This window comes from Chenopodium quinoa, unplaced genomic scaffold (assembly GCF_001683475.1).
Source record: "Chenopodium quinoa cultivar QQ74 unplaced genomic scaffold, ASM168347v1, whole genome shotgun sequence".
Classification (NCBI taxonomy): Eukaryota; Viridiplantae; Streptophyta; class Magnoliopsida; order Caryophyllales; family Amaranthaceae; genus Chenopodium; species Chenopodium quinoa.
In genome coordinates, this window is record NW_018743920.1 from 975,281 (window position 1) to 997,917 (window position 22,637).

General features: G+C 32.2%; 2 protein-coding genes across 2 annotated transcripts; both read left to right on the top strand.

The window, feature by feature from the left end:
* The first annotated feature begins 275 nt into the window (after positions 1–275).
* On the top strand, positions 276–4,494 carry LOC110687810 (uncharacterized protein DDB_G0290685-like). Its single transcript, XM_021864454.1, has 7 exons — positions 276–844; positions 1,571–2,483; positions 3,110–3,269; positions 3,358–3,519; positions 3,613–3,720; positions 3,819–3,887; positions 4,009–4,494. Exons 1-7 carry the CDS (start codon positions 709–711, stop codon positions 4,243–4,245), a joined length of 1,785 nt encoding a protein of 594 aa, XP_021720146.1. The 5' UTR covers positions 276–708; the 3' UTR covers positions 4,246–4,494.
* Positions 4,495–12,845: 8,351 nt separating this feature from the next.
* Positions 12,846–15,296, top strand: LOC110687811. Its single transcript, XM_021864455.1, has one exon. It carries the CDS (start codon positions 13,561–13,563, stop codon positions 14,533–14,535), a length of 975 nt encoding a protein of 324 aa, XP_021720147.1. The 5' UTR covers positions 12,846–13,560; the 3' UTR covers positions 14,536–15,296.
* Positions 15,297–22,637: the final 7,341 nt, after the last annotated feature.

A 22,637-nucleotide genomic window follows, 5' to 3' on the forward strand; every position in this document is an offset into this window, starting at 1 on the left:
GAATCCTTCAAGTAATCCTTCAAGTAATCCCTGACTGAGTAACTCTAGTATCCCTTGGCTGAATAACTTGGGTAACCCCTAACAAAAACTCGAGTAATCCCTGCCACATGGTGTGGCCTATTGCATCAAAAAGTTGTTGACATTATTATTATAAAGAAATTCATAATTTAAAATTAACTTAAAATTAAAATATATACCTAAAATGTATGAGTACAGCTTAAAATTTCTATTGAAATAATGTATGGAATATGAATACCTTGTTGTATACAAAGTAAATTTATATAAAAAAAAATAATTTAAACTACATATTATTATAAATCTTTATAATATTTGGTAAAATCGTATGTAGGAATTTAAGCCACTAATAATACATAACTTAGCATAACCCTTGGTCATTTTCATCAACATTAAATCCAAGCCCACTATAAATATCACTACCTTCATATCTTTCAATTTCTCACACTCCCTTGCTTCTTAAGCAATCCCCATTTTTAAACCTCCTTCAATTTCTCTCTCCTCTGTTTTTTCTCTTCCGAAAATTGCCCAATTATGGATTCTGGGTTTTCTTCAAAATTCTAATTGAAATTAGGGTTTTGGTTTTCCTTACAAATGTCTCAATAATACACCCTCAAAAAACAAAATTTCTCCTATTTGTAAAAGAAAAAAAAAAAAAAAAACCTCTGGTTTTTAAGCTTTTTTCTGTCATCAATGGCGAAGTTTGTGAACTCGTTCGCTTTACTCGACGGCGACGTAGAGGATGATGACGTTGAAGCTCTTTTCAATCGCATTGTCAACAAAGCTTTTGACTCGTTGATGCATGCGCATAATGAGGATGAAACTTCAGGTTTTGCTGATTTTCTTTTTGTTTTTTAATGATCTTTTTAGGGTTTGAGGGCTAAATTCAACGTTTTTTATACACTGTGTTATTGGTTGTTTAATTTATTCAATGTTGTGGGTTTAATATAATGTTATGTTTCTTTAACGTTTGACAAATTTCTTTCTGTTTTTTTTGGAATTTTTGTAAAATGTTTGCTTTTTAATCATGTTTAGGACTAATTTATTTGTTTATTTGGAAAAAGTTATATGAATTTATGAATGTGTTATTTGCCTGTTTAATAATCCATACTTACTTTGTAAAGAGATTTGTTTATTATTATATTTGATATTCACCTTTTTTATTTGATGTTCTTGTTAGTGATTCTATTTATTGGATTAGAATTGTATAATTGACACCAAATACTCATTTAGGCACGTCTAAACTGACCCGACTTAGATTATTGTACCCGAATTATATAAGTAGGGCTTTTCTTGATTTAATCTTTGATAACTATATCAAATTGTTTGTGCCAATATATAATTGACCTCAATTAGAAATGTCAAAACTGACTTCAATTTCTTGATTTCTATTGGTCGTATTGCCAATAGTAGATACGAATCTTGTTACATGGAGTTTAAAGATTTTGGATTTTATATGATTTTTAAGTTATTGCTTTATGCTATGGGATTTGGTAAATCTTTGGTGATCACTGATTTATGTGTTTGCTTCTTGCTGTTTGTTGACTTATATCAGCCCGCAATGGTAGTGGTGGTAGGAAAGGAGGTAAAGGCCATTGGGTTGGAAGCCGTGATGATAGAAATGGTTGGGACGATGATATACAGGGAGGTGATGGACTTGAATGGAATCATAGTAGAGATTCTTATGGAAGTGGGGATGCAGTTGGAGATGGAAAAAGCCTTGATTGGGGTCAAGGCCATGGTAAGGATTCCGGTGGCGAAAATAGGTGGGGGGATGATGTGAATGAGGCTTTTGGTGGTGAAAATGGGTGGGGTAATGTGAATGAGGCTTCTGGTGGCGAAAATGGGTGGGGTAATGTGAATGAGGCTTCTGGTAGTGGTGACAGTAATATTCAAACTGTAAATGATGATGCTGGGTGGCAGAAGGTTTCAAAGAGTCAAGGGAAGGGTTATGCTGATAATGACCGCGCTTTTGGAGTTGAGCATGGTTACAAGAATGGGAATGATGTTGAGGAGAAGAGAGGTTACGGGGATCAAGTTCAATATAATGGTGCTGCAGATGGACAGAGGCAATTCAGATATGGAAACCAAAGATATGGCGGTGAGAGAAGAGGGTATGTGAATCAAGGTCAGGGTAATAATGCTGCAGATGGACGAAGATACAGGAATGGAAGGCGGGGCTATGATGGTGAGAGGAGAGGTCATGAGGATAAGGTTCAAGATAACAATGCTAATTCTGAACAGCATAGTATGGAAGTGGATGTAAGTGAAGACAATAGAACTGGAGGTGAAGAGAGGAAATACAGAAATGGAAACCGGAATTGTGGTGATGAGAAGAGAGTTTATGGTAGAAACAGGGAAAGAGGTAGACAGGATTACAGAAGGACTGATGGTGGTGAAGGGAAGGAGACTGTCAATGCTGATGATGGGCATGATTTCAGAGCTGTACATGTCAATGGTTCTGGAGGGTAAGTAACTAAGTACTTTTACGAAGATTATTTGTCATTGTGTTTTCTGCATGCTGCTTGTCATTGAGGTTCATATGTCATTATGCTCTGAATTATTTGCTTCTATTCATATGTTTCAAATATAGAGGTTCATGATCATAATTACCTTGATGGTCGTAAGTCAAGGTATTTTTGCATATGTATATTGGTATATTATACGAGTAGTATTTAAATTATGTTCTAGGGATTTGTATGACTTTGGGTTAGTGTACTGCTCTGCAATCTCTTATTGTTTGAGGGAGATATCTCAATATGCGGAAGAGAGGAAGAGTTAGTGGTCACAACTGAAAGATAAGGAGTAGGGAGAGAGTGAAGCAGTCACATATCTTTAAATTTTTTGAGGATCTTATTTCAGATTGATCTTGTTATCACGCATCTGAGTGTATGCAAGCACAAGCATTTTATCATCCTCTCGTGGCTCGAGTATTTGCAATTAGTATAAAAGTACTATTAATTTCATCTATTCATTTAGCATATGGTGAAAATGAGATTTTATTCCTAGTTTTTCAGTTCATTTAATTCTTTATTAGTCAGGGGTCAAGAAGTTATGTATTCATGTTTGTCTATTTGTTTAAATGGTTCAACAGTGATGCTGATTTGGTTTGGGAAGCCTCAAAAGCTGCAGAAGTTGAAGAACATAACATTACTGAAGAGGTCTCTGAAGATACTCGAGTCTCAAAGGAGGATACAGAAGAGCAGAAAAAGAAAACCGAACTTGAGCTTAAAAAGAAAGAGGAGGAAATGAAGGTATACGTTCTGGTACCTCAGTAAGATGGCATGTTTCTATGGCTTAAAGACTAATTAATCTTCCCCTTTCACAATTACTGTCATTTAGGAAGCTGCACTCATGACTCTAGATCAATATGAAAAACTGCTCTTAGAGAAGAAACAGGCGCTGAATTTGCAGAAGACAGAATTGAGGAAAGTGTCTATTGACAAGGAATTGGAGGGAATGCGACTGATTGAGAAAAAGCCTGTTGCTATCAATGATATATGGGTAAGAGTTTAATTCTCATTTTGATTTTCGGTATCTCTATGTGGAGACGTGGAGTTCAGTTTTGAGTATTTGTTGTTTTGAAATGTTATGTAGAAATCTGCTAAGGACAAGCAAAAGATGAAAAATAGTCCCAAGAATCAAGCATCAGAAACTTCAAAGACAGAAGACAATGGAGAGGTTACTGAGAGTGATGTCAATCTGGTGAGTTGGAGTTTTGATAGTTTGCATTCAGAACTTAATTACTTGTATGGCTTGATTTTGATCTTTAAAAATGAACGTTTGTTAAATTTTTATTCCAGATATCCGAGGAGGAAAAGCTGCAGAAAGATGGAAGTCTTGAGAAGAAGGAAAAGAGCCGTAAATTTGTGGTATATACAAGCTAGTGAGATTGATTGTCATTTTTTTGAATTCTTCATGGTAGTTGGTCAATGAATCTAATAACTTGCCTTCCTGAGTATCTTTAGATTCATAGTTGTCGTTTTTGAGCAGGCTGTCGAGGTACATGAAATCTTCAAGCCAACTTTCCATCGTCGGAGTTCTGGTGGAAGGTGGCAAAGTCGTGGTGGTCGTGGTGAGCAAGGTGGCTTCAGTGACCGGACTAACAGTGATGCTGCTGCACGCACACCTGCACGTGCTCCTGCTTCTAGGCACCCACGCATTCCAACGGACAAAGATTTTCCTGTCCTGGGTGCTACTCTTCCTGCTCCTGTGAAACACTCAGCTTAGTTTTCGTTCTTCCTAGTTAATAGACCTATTAAGACAGAAATATTAGTCCTCTTTAGCTGGTTGTCTAGAATCCTTAGGCTTGGCTTAAACATTATAGTTTATACAAAGTGATTGTTTTAATTGTTATCCTCTGCTGCTGGTTATCTGTGGTTAAGTTGATGCTGTATGTTCTGAAGTTCCTTACAGTACAGGTTCTGCTGCACTTGAATCGGAAGTTTTGGTTACTTAAATCAGATTGTTTGTCTAGAAGTGACAAATTTCTTTTCTTCTGAAGTTCGTTCATTTGTCTTTCTTGTGCTAGTCTTAACAGTGTTATAAGATCACAAATGATATAACCTCTAATAAAATTAAAATGAAGTAGACATTTGGAAAATAGTTGAACATTTTTTCAAAAAAAATATGGAAAGAATCAAAGAAGCATGTTTTATTTTAAATCTTTGTTTTGCATGGCTTTGTGATTTTATTTTTGTTATATTTTATACAAACAAGTTTATCATGCAATACAAATTAGTGATTGTTATTCAAGTAATAATTATGCTAGTATAGGAAAGAAATAAGTATATACAAATCCTCAAATTGTGCTTAAATTAGTGCATAAAATACTAATTAGGATGTTGATGATGCTATCAAATCAAGTCAAGATAGACTGCCTCGAAAATATTTGAAAGAGAACTACAAGTATTAATTTAGTCTAGGTTTATATAACTATGCTAGGATTTGCTGTTGTCTTAGGCTAATAATTTTACTAACAAAAATATGGTTATTATACAAAGACATAAGAATATAATTCATCACAAAACCATTTTACAAATAACAAGTGACTGTGTCTAAGTTACCCTTTTATGTATTTCAGTGGCCCTTTTAAAAACTCTAATTTATAATGATTTGTTTCACAACAAAAATAATATCTTATGTTAAATGGAATAACTTCATTCAAAGTAGGTAGATTTCACTATATAAATATTGTGCACTAGTTCATTGCTAATCGTTTTCTTATGGAGACCTTGAATTGAGGTTTGAATTAAAATGGTTAATTTGATCAATAAATAATAAATGGTGGGGAGGGAAGTTGTAGATAGTTATCACAAGGCTAAAGTGATAAGTGAAGGGCCAAGTATTAACTTATCTTGATAATATCTCCTTGATTATCAAAGAAGAAATTTCAAATGCAAAATATAGAAATAATGGACTTCTACTTGAGTCAGAGGATATTAAGAAATTATTTTACAATCATGTTGAATATATCCTAATATCCTACATTACTCACTTATGACTCTTATGACTTTATGACGGGGTAATTGATAGTCATTGATCTTTCAAAAAAAAAAAAGTTAGATAGCCATTGATAGGGTGAGATAGTCCGATAGAAACAATTAAATAACATGAATCAGAACCATGCAAAAGAGAAATGATACATAATGTAGAAAAGAAATGGAGTTACATTATATTACTTGGGAATGGAGCGAGTAAAGTTAAAATGGAAATGTGGAAGCCAACAAATCAAAATGAAGTTTAAGTGAGTATAACATAATATGAAGTATATGGAAGTATAGAACATTCCAAAACGAAGATCAAGTACATTTAAGAATAAAGAGAGTGTATATTAAGTATTAATACAATATGTTCAACGTATTTCAGTTTCCACTTTTGCAGGTCACAGAAGTGTAAAGGATTAAGCCCAGAGCATCTTATGACTAATGTCCGTGATCAAATATGTCAATTTCCTTATTTATATTGCCAAGCAGGCTAGATTGTTGTACCCCCTATTTTTAGTCTAGGTCTTGTGTTAGTATAGCTAAGAGAGCTAAATCCTCTCCTTGTTTTACTTGTAGTCTTGAGTCAGTTGGGAGCTAGCCTCCTTTTTAAACCGTTGTAAAAAAAAAAAAATTGTTAGGTTACTAAGGATAGGGTGATTAAACAAGAGGTGGATTTGCTAGATTGTTATCCACATGAGATTCTAACTTTATAGCCATAATCAATAACCTATAATCTCGAAAGCAATATTTTCTTATAGCATGTTTATTTCGAGTGTTTTTCTTTATAGGTTAATTACTCGAATATATTAGATCTAGATATGTACAAGAGCTAAATCCATCTCCGATTTGAAGGATAATGGTTTTTTTAACCTTTATGGTTGATAATTATTTTTATTGTGGTAAAAAGAAAATTGAATATAGATAAAATTATTAATGTCAGATTGATGACATTTTTTATATCGTTCAATCTTTTTTTTTTTTATAACATAGCATAAGAGTTGTCAATCACAATGCATGGTTTGACTGATAGCATTATACGGAGTAAATAATAAGTACTCCGTGTATGGTAAAAGAAATGAAGTTAGGTGTAACTTGGCAAGCAAAGTAACATCCAAAATCTTAAGCACAGCAAATCAACAATAATCTCATCTCAAACTTGCATTTCTCATCATATATCCATTACCAGTCTTACCACCCATAACAATAATCACCCCTTAATGATACAGAGTACGGAATAATGAACGATAAATAAACTTAACATTGCCATTATCATCATTTATTATTGTTCTTAATCGACGAGTCATAAGAGTTAACCAATCTCATAGATAAATGCATACATGGTACATCCAACACTTGATCCGATCCCCGGCAAAACAGGACAAGTAGCTTTCGTTCCCTAATACGGAGAAGGCACAAAACCTTAACACACCACACCAAAATTCGAAAGAACGCCCTTAAAAAAGAGGGCAGAATAGAATAGTTTGCCAGTTTCTAGACACTATTGTACTATAAGATGTGGGTTTCTATTCAATGGTCAATCGTCATTTTCGTCAACGGCAACAATACAAAAACAATATGCTCTTAATTAAATTATTTAGAAGAAAAAAAAATAAAAAAATAGAATAAGGTCGAGTAGAAAAGGTCACTTGACCCCAAATAAAAAAATAAAAATGTGATTGGTAGTATTTAAAACAGCCATTTGGCCATTAAAACTTGCCCAATCAGGTTACTCTAGACAGCTAGCTAGCTTGATAATCTAACGCATTATCCATGTTGTGCTAGATTTATATGTCACTTTCAACTTTATTTTATTATGTTTATCTACTTATTGACTAAACCATAACTCTAAAGGATAAGGAAAATATACCTAACTGCATGCTCATAATATATTCATACTTACGTTTTAATTTTTTTATTAAGTAGTCTAATAGAGACTCTAATCATATAATTAAACATATAACTAAGTAGTATGATCATGATTAATATCTGGTTATGTAACGCTTACTATTTCAATCACTAAAGTAGCTTAGTGAGTAATGTAATGTAATCTATGTACTCAAGTACTCATCTACCAAGAAAATTATATTGTACTTGTATATTACATTATTACTCCATTGAGTATTATACTAATGAGGAATTCTTCCTAACTTTTTGATATATGATCACCTAATACAAATCTAAACTTTATCTAAAATGACATGCATGATATAATTTTACATGAATTGAAATTGAACGAGCTAGGGTTGATCAATGTGAATGATATAATACCTTGTTGAAACCCATGTATGTATTATACACGTGAATTATATCACATTATAGAGGTGAATATATGATAACTACCTTATAAGTTTGAGGAAATCTCTCTTCACCTCAAAATAGATCTTATACACTTACATATTTTCATAATCTGCATGCTTAAAACACCCTTCTTCACGTCCCATAATATAATGCACATATCTCTATTTAGGGTCAAACTTAAATTTTTTACCAATAACATTAACATTTTTAAAACTAGTTATGTGAGATATCGCTTGATGGTTTCAATGTTTATTTTTATAATATCAATTTTTTTTTATAATTCTTTCTTAATGCGTAATCAAAGATAATAGCGGTCAAATGCGCATCTTAAAAAACACAAAATAAATTATACACTCTATTATAGGACGAAGGAAGTACTTGTAGTTTTGTTTGGGGAAAAGTTTATAATACTTCTATGTCCGTACCACATTGAAGAAATTAGGGTCTCATCACGCCCACTTCATTAAAAATCAAAAACAATACTGTAATAACAAAGTCTACCATGGTGGTTTTTTTTATTATTTTTTATTTTTTTTTTTATTTTTTTTATTTTTTTATTTATAAGTCTACTTTTCAATAATAATAATAAAAAAAGGAAGAAGTATATAATTTATCTGTTTTTTTAATTACATTTGATATATTTTATTACCCTAGTTTCATATTATTTGCTAACATTACTAAAAAATTGTTGTTACACATTATGTGCAAATTAATTTTTTTTCCTTTTTAATTTGTCATTTCTTTCCATCTTTCTCCTCATAAAAAAAAATCATTATCTTCTTTTCTCTCCATTCAACACTTCCAAACACATTTTGCCTTTGAGCCTATGCAAACTCATTTTTTTGCTACACATAAATGAAACACTGTAAGGATCCCCCCCCCCCCCCCATTATTATAACATATTTTCTCTTTTTCATTCGTTCGTATCACATAGACGACAAATTTGACATTCCCCATTTTTAACTTTTTCTTAAATCACTATTACAAAATATGGATAAAGAACCAATGATAAGAAATCACAATTATTAGATAAGGGGTTGCTTAATAAAAGAACCTAGTTTCTCTGATAAGGGGTCTCTTATACAAGTGTATAATAAACCCCTTTTGAAAAAATGTGGTTCCTTATCTAAATATATAAATTCATTGCTATTTAAGGAACTACTTTTTATGAAAAGAGGTTTCTTATACAGAATATTAATCCAAAACTATTTCTAACCCACCTTATATTAATTAAAAACCTAATTCTAACCCTATTATCATACTAGTTATCGTCAATTCACCCCTATGAACCACAACCGCCCCACCCTTTCACTCATCTCTCTTCTCCTTCTCTTACAGTTCTAATTTCTTTTCCATTTAAGCGCGCGTCCTCTAACCCTCAATGAAGCGGATCTCAAGCTTTATAGGTAAATGTGTTGAGCACTCATAGGTAAATGTTATCAATTTGTTATTGTAATTCGTTTTTTTTTTCAATTTCATTTCTGAATATTTCGATTTTGTGCTTAATCATCTTTTCATGAACTTTTGTTTAAATTATTTAATTTCGTTTTTAGATTAACTTCTGCAATTTATTGAAGTACCCTAAATCAAATTTCTCTAATTTTCATTTTTCAAATTATCAAGTTTAATGGCGGAAGAAACTGGTTCCCAGCTAGCTAACTGTGTTAATCCCGCAACAAGAACACATTTAATCGGCTTAAAGTAAGTTTGTTTGTTTGTTTTTTTTTTATTTAAATTTCAGATTTGATGCTTTTTTATTTGATCGATGAAAGTTCACAAATTGTGAATTAATACTGTTTGTTCAAGGAATTGGAATGGGTTTGATTGGAGTTGATTAGCCTTGTTTGATGTGCATGTGTTAGAATTGTTGTATGCATGCTTGATTTTGTTTTTGAATTAGTGGGTATTTGTTGAAACAACAACTAAATTAATAGGATGAAGAAGTATAAACTTTGAAATTTGAATAAAAGAATTGTGGAGGAAAGATAACAAACTCAACAAAAAATTGTACGCTAAGTATTTAGTTATTATGAAACTACTCATTAACAATGACTTTGTTTAATTTCCTAATTCATTTGTTGCAGACTTGTAGTTCCAATTGCATATCATGCCTATCAGTTTTTTATTTCAATGATGATGGTGTAATCTGCTATAATTGCCTTGAGAATGATCCCTAACATATGTTGTTATGATTTGTACTACTGTATTTTAATTTTTTTTTAGCCCCTTTAAGTAATTGATGCATATATGGTTCATCTATTCATTTGCAGCTAATTGAAAAGCAATCTGCTTTAATCCTCCGTTTTTCAGTTAATTTAAGTTTTGACATTCATTTCTTTTTATTTGTTGTAAATTGTAACCTATGATTATTATTATTTTTTTATTTTTTATTTGAAGGAAAGATCAATTCATTAATAAGAAGTCATACAACATCTACAAAAGAGATCAGAAACGATAATTACAATGAAAATTGAATCAAATAACAATTCTAATTCTGTAGAACTACGATCGAGAGTGAGATTTGAAATTGGTGAATACCCTCGTTTCTTGAATCACTATCCTCTACAACCTTCTTCTAAAGGGGGCCTTGCCATTTTTGATAGTTTTTGAATTGAAAAAAAACCTGATTCAATTAATTGTAGTCGGTGATCTAACAACTGATTCAACGCCGCACGAACCACCACCAAAAAATTAGAACTTCCGATGACAAAAGAGAAATCATCTACACCGATCAAGACCATCTTAAGGATGGGATCTATTATTATTATAAGCGATTAAAAAGGGATTTTGGGGCTTACCACTGATCAACAAACCAGTGGTAGCCCCTACCAGTAATCACAATGGAGATCAAGGAGAGAAGGATGAAGGAGGAAAAAGGGAGAAGAGAGAAGATTGAAGGAGAACCCAAAAAAAAACTGGAAAATTCCTAGCAAAAAATTAGGAAAAAACACCCTTTCAAGCAAAAACCTAGAGAGAAAACCCTAGCAAAAAACTAGGAACCATTATCATTAATCTGGTGAATTTTGTAGGTGAAAATTTATATTCAATAAAGGATATATGGTTGGAGCTTTATCAATTTTGTTTGGAGACAAATATAATTTCTTTAGAGGTTTTAGAAGACCAGTTATTGTAAATGTTGTTGATTGTGTTTAGAATTTTATAGTTATATTAATATTAAGTGTAAGAATTTTACATATTTGTGCATGAATATTATATGGAGTAAGGAGTTTGAAAATCGAAGGGAGCGCAATATGTAGGAATATTGTATATATTGTGGTATAGCTATCGTACATACCATTGTATGTATTTGATAGTTATATTGCAATATATATGTATATATATTTTGAATTATGAACAAATCAAAGAAACCCCTTTTCACTAAAAGTGATTTCTGTAATTAAACCAAAGAAACCACCTTTTTCCTAAAATGTGGTTTCTTTAATGTTATAATAGAATAGTTTTAGCAGTACTTAAGAAACCCCTTCTCTTAAAAAGTAGTTTCTTAAGTTGAGCAAACTAACCCCTAAAAAATATGGTTTCTTAACCTAAGAGACCTCTGAGCTTAAGACCCCCTCTAAAGTGGTTTCTTAGGCTAATTTTAGGGGGTTTCTTTTCATGTTTTTGTAGTAGTGAATCTCGTGCCCATACCAAATAAATTGTGCGCTTAAAAAAAAAGGTATCGGTTAAAAAAGCTAACTATATGTCAAGTGTCAAACTAATACCACGAACATAATATAATATATATGAGCTTAATATTACTATTTTGCACCACCAATAATTGATTATAAAATAAAATCTTGTAGTATAATCTAATAATCATGCGGTGATCAGACTGCGCTAACACCTCGTTTGAAATACTTTCTCACGATAATAAAGAGCATATACCACAAATCCACAATGGCATATTCCTTTCCCTTCTATAAACGTAGTAATGTGATGCACTCTACATGCCACCAACAACAGCATAACATACATAGCAAAAGATCTAATTAATCATTCATATAATTATTCACGACGAGAACACTTAGTTATGTGCAAGGAAACCCCATTATATAAACGACAACATCTCAAAATCAATTAACAAGCATAGTGTAGTATTGTCAATGATAATCTTAGGAATAAATAAACAATTATAAGGGGACCACTAATTATGTGTACAAAGTTCAATAAATATTTTTGGACTGACAAGAAATTTAGTGTTAGGATGGATAATTCTGGACCCAAGATCCGGATAATTGACTGATGCCATTTGGACACCCGTTTTTATTGTCACTTGTAAAACAAGGACTACTAGAAATAAACCTCACGCTTTAAGGGTAAACTCACTTTACCGTACTTCATCAATAGGCTTCTGGTTGGACAAATCGTTTTCGCCCTTCGCTCTTGTGAAGAGTTAGGGTGTGGACCCCACTTACCGTCACCTTATAATCCCAATTGCTTTTAAATTTACCCTCTTATTTGTACGGATTACTAAATTTTATGAAAGAATCTGTTCATTTTAGATTTTTAAGGATATTTTGATATACATCACGAGTATTATACTTTAGAAAGTCATAGTTGGATTATCAAAAAATGAACATGTTGATTTGTTGAATGGGGTTGGTTTTGTTACTTTATTTTCCATTTTAAAATAGAGTAAGGATAAGACAGATATTAAGAGTTGGTTTATATTTTAAAACTAAGTAATTTGTATTCCGTATTATAATTAAGTCACTACGGAGTACATTATTATGGTCTTTTAGAGCATTCATTGACATGCATAACCTAACTTCAAGAACATGGAAGTGTGGTGAATCGAATGGGGAGTTATAAAGAGTAAGAATGTAGACGAAATCTATAGGTGTTGAGTACCGCTCTCAACAACTTAAACCAAGTAAGCTAACATCTACGGTTAATTATTGTTTTAGTAGAATGTAGATGTAAGAAAAATTAATGTGGTATAAATGTTTTCATTACAACCATATATTTTTATAAAACTATGTACAAATAGTCAAATACAAATGAAGTAGTACATTGTTTTAAAATTAAAATATACATTGTAGACGTCTAGGAAATAAATTGAATACCTACAAAATATACCAACTAACTTTCAACATCTGATTAAAAATATACGTAATAAATAGTTAAATACTTAACCATTATGACATAACTTTTCATATTGACATCTAAGCCAATTAATTTCTTTACATACAAAAATTACAATAAATATGATTTTTATGAGCCTCAATGAAAATCCTCTCATTTAAATACCGAATACAACGTATAGTGTAGGTAGGTTAATACCATAGTTGTAATTTTATGAAATGCACCTAAAATCCACGTGGCAACCCATGCCCTTATTATTCAAAGCACATTCCCCCTACCCTTAACTCCATAACAAAATCCTTTTCTCTCTCTCTATCCATTGTCCATCCACCTCATTCCTTCCCTTCTGTCGCATATGCCTTTAAATCTCCAATCCCCCTTTTTTTTTTTTTTTTTTTTTTTTTTTTTTTCTTTTTTTAGGATATCCTCTCTCTTCTTCCCCCCTTATTTATTATACAAACCCCCACACATTTAATTATATATTTATATTACCCAATAGTCCCTTTTCTCCTTTGTTTTATCCTAATTTTTCTCACACTTTTTTTTTTAAAAAAATTTATTTAGTCCTAATATTTCAACACCCTCCTTTATAAATACCCGTCCTAAAATTCTTTCCTTCTCATTTCATTACACACAACTACCAAATCCAGTCCAATACAACTAAACATACATAAAAATGGCCGTGAATGTGAGAAGGTGTAATAAACGAGTAACGGACCCTTTCAATGAAAGGGTCCGTGCTAGAATTTTTAGTTCTATTAGTAGTACCACTAGTAGTAGTGGGAGCGAACACGACGCCGAGATTGACGTCGTGTCCAACCCCTCATATTCTCTTTCCTCCTCCGCCTCTACCTCTCCGTGCCTATCCCACCTCGTACAAAACTTTCTCGAAAACGATAATTCCCCTTCTAATAACACCACCACCACCACAGCCGACCCCTTCCACACTCGTGACTACTCGTCCGACTCCGAATCGGACGAGCACCTACGGTCCGACCCGGTAGCAATGATTCACGACGTCGTTAACCCGATTATTTGGAACAATGCGGATCAATTCCGAAACCAGCTTCTCTCAAATGTAATCAAAGCAACTAAGATTTTTTCCATTTTTCGAAGCAAAAACAAATCGATTTATAATCGGAATTTAATGGCGTACCTTCGAGAAATCGGATACAACGCCGGAATTTGCAAGACAAAATGGGACTCCTCCGCCGGCGGAACCCTAACCGCCGGAAATTACGAATTTATCGACGTAATCCGGCCAAATTCAACGGTTAGATACATAATCGACGCCGAATTTTCCGGTGAATTTGAAATCGCAAGAGAAACGGAAAATTACAGAATACTACGAACATCATTACCTAGGGTTTTCGTCGGAAAAGTTGAAGATCTGAAGAAGATCATACGGCTATTATGCGACGAAGCTCGAAGATCGATGAAGATCAACGGCCTTACTTTGCCGCCGTGGAGAAGGAATCGTTACATGCAGATAAAATGGCTTGGTGCGTATCGTCGGACGACGAATTATTTGCCGTCGTCGACGGCGGATTCTACGGCGGAGGCGTCGAAGTTCGCAGTGAAATGTCGGTCGGTTGGGTTTGATGTTACCGGTAATAGTGGCCGGTTTTTATTTCCGACTAGAACACGTTAGTTTAGTTTAGTTGATTCAATTGGGTTGATTTAAATTTTTTAATGGTGGATTATTGTAAGTACAGAAGTACTGAGTACAATTTTTTTCAATTAATATGATGGCTGTGAAATTTTGAAATACGTTACGTATTGTTTTTGTCTTTGTTACTCGTAAATTTTTAATCCTTATGAATTTATGATATTTACTCACCCATTGTATGATCGAAAATTTTAAATGCGTGTATACTCTACGTTCAATTTCAATGGTTTCATCTTCAAATTCATGTGAAGTATTATCGAGTGGATTCATTTGAAATTATTCGGATTTTTATTTTTAATTTTTATCGAGTGGGTTCATTTGATACTATTCGGATTTTTGTTTTTAATTTTTATCGAGTATGTTCATTTGAAATTATTCGGAATTTTTTACGTAAGAAAAAAAGAAAGAAATTATTGGGATTTTTTTTCTCCGTGTGTATTTAATACTATTACAAATGAGTTGTTTCATTGTGGCGTATATATTTTTGAAACGTAGCAAATTTAATGGGACATCTATTATAGAGCAATTTTAATGAAAGAGTGTTTGGCGTGAGGGATTTAGATAAAAGGATAAGATCGAATGATGATAAGAAATTGGTGATTGTAATTAAGAAAAAAAATATACAAAATAACTAAGGGTGAATACTAAATTCACCGTTTTAAATCTCTTGTTCTCTCCTCCTTCCTTTGAGGATTTTCACCAAACACATTTTCAAGGTAAAATTGAGACTACTCGTATTTTTTTTTAAAAAAATTTGTTTATGTGGCCATATGGTACAACAATATAAGTACACGAGCAATAAAAATAAAAAATAAAAAATTGTACCTTGTGCTTTGGAAACAAAAAAAAAAAAAAAAAAAATCTTGTTAAAGGTATTATTTATCTTTTCACCTTATGGTAAACACAGAAGACCATTGCATGTAGTAAATAGTACAAAGTACTCCTTAGCTTACAATACTTAAGAGGGTAAAAATATTACTCCACTATTTTATTGTTATTTTATCAGTAGTATCAAGTTAAGTTTAGCCTAAAGGTGAATTGTACTTTTCAACATTGAAATTAAGGTTTTAACCCTCTTTATAACAACTTGGTTGGTGGTATTCCTTTATCCAATCCTCCAATCGTAGTAAATTTAGTTTGTTCACTCGGGCTCAAATGAAAACAAAATAAGAGTGATTGTGGAGAAGGATTTTTGTGCTTAATTATTTGAACTAGCTTATTACGCCTTATAATAACTTATATATTTAGTTTGTAATTTAAAGTTTGATACCTCTTATCATAACTTAAATTAGTTGAAATGAATAGCGACTTTATCTATAACTTCAAGGTTATGAGTTATTATTTGTACTTAGGACTTTTTACGGTTGAGATTTTTCTTACTCTTTCTCCTATGTTTAAGAGTCCAACCTATGTACGTGGTAGTTGGGATGTTTTATCTGCGACAAGTCGTGATAGAGTGTTTCTTCTTACATATAAAATAAATAATAATTTACCATTTAGAATTGTTTATTAAGAATTATTGATAATAAGAGCGAAATATGTGAATTGTGTGATGCGGAGAATGAACCATGCAATTTAGTATGCCAAGACACGAAACTGAGTGGAAACAACAAACCAAGGCGGATGTCACGTGGGATGATGACTTGTGTTGTAGCTTTCAATAGCATGAAAATATGAAATCTTAGCCGTTTGAGAAAATTTCATAAAGTTATGTTTGGATAATCTTTTTTTCCTTTTCTATCCAACAAACACATTACACATGTGTCAATCTTTCTTATGGCCTTTGGAATTTTTTAAAGGTCAATTATGTACTTAACCCCTTTTTTTAATTTATATGATTGATATTAGAGTATCATATTATACTAATCAATTCCCACCTTAGCTTGACACCTCCCTAGCTTTGTGCTTAACAATGCATGTTACTTGACCAATCAAATCAACTTTCAATATTTTGTTGTCTTCTCTAAATGCTTTGTTTGGTGATCAATTGTTAGATTCACGTTTGATATCTATCCTAGTCTAGACCTACCGACCAAAACATTAATAAACTTGTACTCGCTGTATTTTTTTTAAGTAACAATGTGTTTTTACATATATTTTTAAACAATAGTTGTTTTTTTTCCTAACCGTAGAGGTAAATTTTTTAAGTAAAAAATATTCTGTTTATTACTTAATGAACAATACGCTTAAGAGCGCGTATTAGCACTTTCGTTACTCCCTTTTTAACTTCATGTTTAACTTTTTACGTTCTCCGAAACTAAAAAAAGTTCAACCTTAAGTTTGTTTTCATACTTGACATTACCAAAGAAGAATACTTGATAGTTTAATGTAGCTAATGTGGTTAATGTTGCTATCCGCCCTTTCCCGGACTCCAAAAAGGTAGGAAAAGCGAGCAAGGGGCAGCCTTATTGCAGTTCCTTCCCCCCCCCCCCCCCCAAGGGGCCTTCGGAGGGTAATGGTCCGATTAATCGGCTTTTAATTAGAGTAGAGGTTTCAGCAAGCAGAACCTACCACAGTCGCGAGTCTATTTATAGTCGCGACTGTTGTCATAGTCAACAAGGGCTTTTAGGCTTTCAGGAAAAAACTTCGAATTGAAAGGGCGATCCTCCCGGTGAACTGACCATACCCCAAACCGACACATGTGAGCAAGCGTCCATCTGGAGTCAAAGTTCCTGATGAATACGGAATGGCGAATAGTTTGGTTCCGCTTCAATTTCCTAGACTTACAAAAGAGAATTGTGAGAATTGGGCAATTAGAGCCTTGCTAATTGACAACAAATCTAACATGCAATGCAACTTAAACTATACTTAATACTTAATTATAATTTCTTGTCAACAAGAAAAAATCAATAGTCAAACATACTAGAATTGACCATGCAAAACTAATCAAAAAGTCATGTATGAGACATTGGCTTCATCAAGTATTAATTTGAACGTATATTAAGCTTAATACTTATATGAATTAGGACCACATAATTACAAGAGAGTAATTAGTAGTAGACACAGAAAAGTAGCTAGATAGGTGGTTGGATAAGCTAAAGGGGTAAGTTTTTGGGGATGAGATTGGGGCAGATAACCCATTTTCTCTCTCCTCAATAGGGCCCATTACCCGGGCCCATTTGGGTTTTACTCCTATTTATCACCCTTTCGTTTCTATGTCTAGACATGTCTTTTCCTTGAATTGATTGCAACAATATTCTTCATTCATATCTTATTATCTTTCATATGATGATATGACCATTTAGGTGAATTATCTAGAATAAATTAGATAGATATAAATGATTTTGATGTTTTTGAAGAGATTGTCTATTTTGCTTTTGGCTTTTATATGTATGATATTTGAAATTATTAAGGCAATAATGTACGATTTAATTCCAATATTATTGGTGTTAATTATTGCACTATTTGGCTTGATATGAAAAGATTGCAAACATTTGTAAATTAAATTTTAAACCTAATATGAATTGTATTTATGTTTATAATATAAACAAGATAATATCTCATGTTGTATTTATGGTCTACCTAGACTACTTTATACGAATCATGTCCATGCTAGTTATTATTTTATTGCCTAATATTGATCATCAAGTAAGTGACATGATCATGAATTTATAGTATGAATAAGTAATATAATAGTCAATATCGATTTTTCTTGACGATTTAGAATTAAAATAACAATTGTTTCTTCTTGAAAATCAATAAGAGTTAGAGCCAAATGAAAGATTTTAATGGGAGTTGTGAGAAAAAATTGACCAACTCCAGCGTCTCTTTTGCCTCCTTATTATACATTATTCTATCTTCTTGCAATGCATATATAGCTAAAGATGTTCGATTGTTCGCTCACCTTCAACTAAAAATTCATATCAAATTGTTGTGTATTTTAAGTGTTACTGATTTTGCAAAAGACTAGATTAGTACCACTGTACCAATAATAAAGTATTAAATGTGTGATGTATACCAACAAATAATTCCTTAATCTAAGCCTAGTTGATGCTAATAAGATTTAGAGATTGATATGGTACATGATGGTATAGTAATTAGCTGGATCATGTGATGTTTAGTCCCTTGCTTTTCTCTCACTCTTTAATTAATTTCTTTCTCTTTTGATGTTGTTTGAATCGTGTGATGACTTGTGCCTCGTCGCCTCCCCCTTTTCTTTCGTTCTCTCTTCTCCATTTCATTTTCTCTAACGCGATCTCTTCATTTTAGTATTGAATTAATTTCTTAATTCCTGATACAATTATAATAGACAAGAATAAATATATATTGTTGGTCATTTCCCACTTTAATACTTGTTTTAAGTTCAAAATGATGATTTAGGTTTGTGATTCTATGTTATACATCCTTTACCTTATATTGTAAAAGCAATTAGCAAATTTGGCAAATGACTTTAAAGCAAGCTTTATTTATTATTAGTTGTTGGCTTTTAGGTTGTCAACATGATCAAACAACCCAAAAATATATGCATGGTTAATACAATATACTCTCGTCTTCACTATCATAATAAAAATAAGAAAGATAATTTATACGGTTTTTGGCTAGCCTCCGAACTAAAAGTAGTAAATTTGGCAATACCATCTACATATCATCAACTTTTACCTATATCTATAACTAGCACTTTTAGTCATGTAACCAACAATTGTACCATACTACCATGTGTAATTAATAGTAAATACTTTTATGGACAATTACGTAGGAGTACTCTGTTCTATTAATGCGTTTAATTGAACTTTTTTAAACTTACTTGAACTTATTTTAATTATTAATTAAATTTGAATAATCTTTATAAACTCTTATCTAAATTTATTTCTACCTTTAATGAATCAGGCCTCAATAGAACAAGATAGCCAACACATACATATATATTAATACATAGCTAATACTTCAAATTGATCAAAAAAAAAAAAAAAAAAAAAAAAAAAAAAAAAAAACAACCATTAGCTCGCAAACAAGAATAATTCCTTATTGGTGCCAATAACCAAGATATCTATATACTTCTATATTTTTTTATTTTTTTTTGTCAATAATAGTATAAAACATTATTAATTCATGGAGTTAACATAAAATATAATTACACCACGGATTGAACGCGGCGAACAAACAGATTGAGAAATGATCTTATCGACAAAGATATCCGAAAGGATAAGAAAAAGTAAACATAGGTGTTACTAAACGATTAAACTAATACTAATCAAAAAACCAAGAGAATAACACCATTAAACTACTAATTCGATCTCATTATTATTATAATTAATCATATCAATAGTTTTAGTTATTTGATGATAGTAACTAGTACGAGTGCACTGCGTGTGAATCATAGGAATTTGCCTTTTACGGGTTGCGAAAGCGGAGTAGGTTGTTGTTAGCTTTTGGTCACCTGAGTGGGGTTCATCTAATTTCTAACATTCAACTTGATAATTAATTTTCAAATGTTTGTAGTTCTCACTCGTCAACAAGTTTGTCTGTCATAAATTCGAATGTATCTAGACTTATATTATCTCTAAAATAGAGTTTTAGACTTCATCTTTCATTACCATAGTCCATGTTACGTCGACTCTTTATTCAATTTTATTTATACCCGTGTTGGATATTCGACACTCTTACAAGGGTATGAAATTATTCTTATCTGACATTACTACTACTACTTCAACACCTCAATCATCTTTTTTTTTTTTTTTTTTTTTTTTTTTTTTTTAATTTTTATTTTTGAGAACACACTTCAATCATCTTGAACTACATAACCATATATAGTGTCTCTATATCTGAAATTTCTAACCTTGACGTATCAGATGCTTAGATATGTAACATTTTAACCACACCAATACTCGTATCCGTGTCTGAGTAATATAGCCAACACTCCTTTCTTATAACAACAAGCCGTAAATTTTCTGAATCTACCGTTTTACAACTTTAACTTTAAATGCACCTAACTTTAGATACACCCTTCGCAAGTATGTGACTAGTCTAAGTACTGCCGTACTAGTTCACCCTCCCTCGTCTCTTGACTTTTGTTTAGAGCTATAATGTAAAAAAGGGTATCGAACAAGTATCATAGTCACATAGCCACGTAGGGTTGGTTGATGAATAAAGAGAAAAATGGAGTATCTTTAAACATTATGATGGGTCGATATTTTGAATATTGAAGGAGGAATATAAGTTAGGTTTCATTGGTAGGAAGATTCGTGTATGCACTTTTAATTCTTTAACAGATGTATGGATTGAAGTGAATAATATTCGTGTTGTTGGGTCTTTCTTAGCACTTTGTTAGTTTTCAACCAATTTATCAACTCCCTACTTCTAGTACTACCAAATCTATCATATTGAGTTATACATTCGTTATATCTTGAACTATAGTTAAATAAAAAGGCCCAATTAGTGAAATCCTCGATAAATAAAAATAAAAATACAAATAAAATGAAAAAGAGAGAAATAACTGCATAAATTTTCTTAAATGATCATAACAAGGTCATCATGAAGTTTTTCCAATTAAAGATATCACTGATTTAAAGTTTCTAATTTATTAAATAACAAGCCATTATTGATAAACATTTACATAGATTGTATGTTATTACTTTTACATTATATTATAGTATCCTTATTGTATACAAGTATTTGGAAAAAAAAAAAAAAAAAAAAAAAAAAACTAACCAAAATTTACTAGTATACTTTAAGCATGGTAGCAGCTAGCTAGTGAGCTTCAAGGAGGAATTCTAAGAGAGCTATATGACAAATTTGCACCCAAAATTGACGATGGCCATGCATAATTCCATATGGAAATGAAGGGTGGAACTTTTACGATCTAGACAGCTAGAACAACAATAACATATATATATATATATATATATATATATATATATATATATATATATATATATATATATATATATATATATATATATATATATAGTTGATAGTAAAGACAAGGAGTTATGTGAGATCAAGACGTTGTATTAGAGGCGGATTATAACAGCTTAGAGGATCAAAGGGGGATTGGCGGATTGTTGCTAGCTCATGTAGTTATTAAGGGGGCATTTGGTTCGAAAAATGAAAACGGAGTGGAAAGGAAACAAATAAGAAGGGGGGAAAGGAATCATTTAGCTATTACCTTTTCATTTGTTTGGTTTAACCATGGAAATAGTATTTGTTAAAAGGAGGGAAAGGGTATTTGTTATCCCAAGTTTTTGAGAGGTAACAAATGAGGGGTAACCAATACCCCTGATTAATGGTAATTATTACCATGCCTTCAAACCAAACACACGGTAACGATATCGGTTTAATTGAATTCGTTTCTAAACCATAAAATACACTAACCAAACGCCCTCTAAAAGTTTATGCCAGTATGAATAAGATGACTTCAGTAGTTAAGATTTAACAGCAGAGGGGAGCAAATTTTTTTGAAAATTTGTTGACTGTCAAAATTTCATCTTTACCAGATTATCACTTGTGATAAATTTGACTGGTAAAAAATTATGGAAAATGGGCTGGGGCTTGGGTTACTCTTATGCTGCATTGTTGAAGCCTCTGCTGGGCTCTCCAGGACAGCGCTCAGTGTCGGATGGCTGGTGCTATAGCGTATAAAGCCTGCTGACCAGGTCTGAGTGTCTCAGGCCGCCTGTGGCGCTACTGCTCGTCTGCCTCAGTTGCGGGCTGGGTGTGCTTTGTGAGCCATTAAGGTCTTATATGTCGGTTATTTTTTTCCCCCTTTACATGATCCTAATGTGTTTTTTTTTTCCCCCCCTTTCCCTTACCTTTTTCCTTCCCTTTTCTAATTTTATTGATTCTTCCAAGCATTAAGTAATAATTTTCGTCAAAAAAAGTAACACTTTTCATATAAATAATATAAGTTCAGCAAATGTAATTGAAGTGAACAAAGCCTAAGACGATAGTTACTAAGTAGGCATTTAAGACTTTTGTACATCGACAATGAAAATGAGTTTAAAGAGTTGTGTATCATTCCTCAAAGAAGACGGAGAACATGTTAGAGCAAAATAGTTGGAATGAAGTTTTTGGGTTTTCATGAAGATTATAAGGTTTTGATCTACCAACTTTTTCATTCCGGTCTCAATATTCCTTTGGGTCTAAAT

Excerpts from the sequence above, each read along its gene's own strand:
- LOC110687810 (XM_021864454.1), top strand. The coding sequence starts at position 709 with ATGGCGAAGTTTGTGAACTCGTTCGCTTTACTCGACGGCGACGTAGAG. Across the intron at positions 845-1,570 it reads TAATGAGGATGAAACTTCAG|CCCGCAATGGTAGTGGTGGT; the intron begins GTTTTGCTGATT and ends GACTTATATCAG. Across the intron at positions 3,721-3,818 it reads CTGAGAGTGATGTCAATCTG|ATATCCGAGGAGGAAAAGCT; the intron begins GTGAGTTGGAGT and ends TTTTTATTCCAG.
- LOC110687811 (XM_021864455.1), top strand. The coding sequence starts at position 13,561 with ATGGCCGTGAATGTGAGAAGGTGTAATAAACGAGTAACGGACCCTTTC.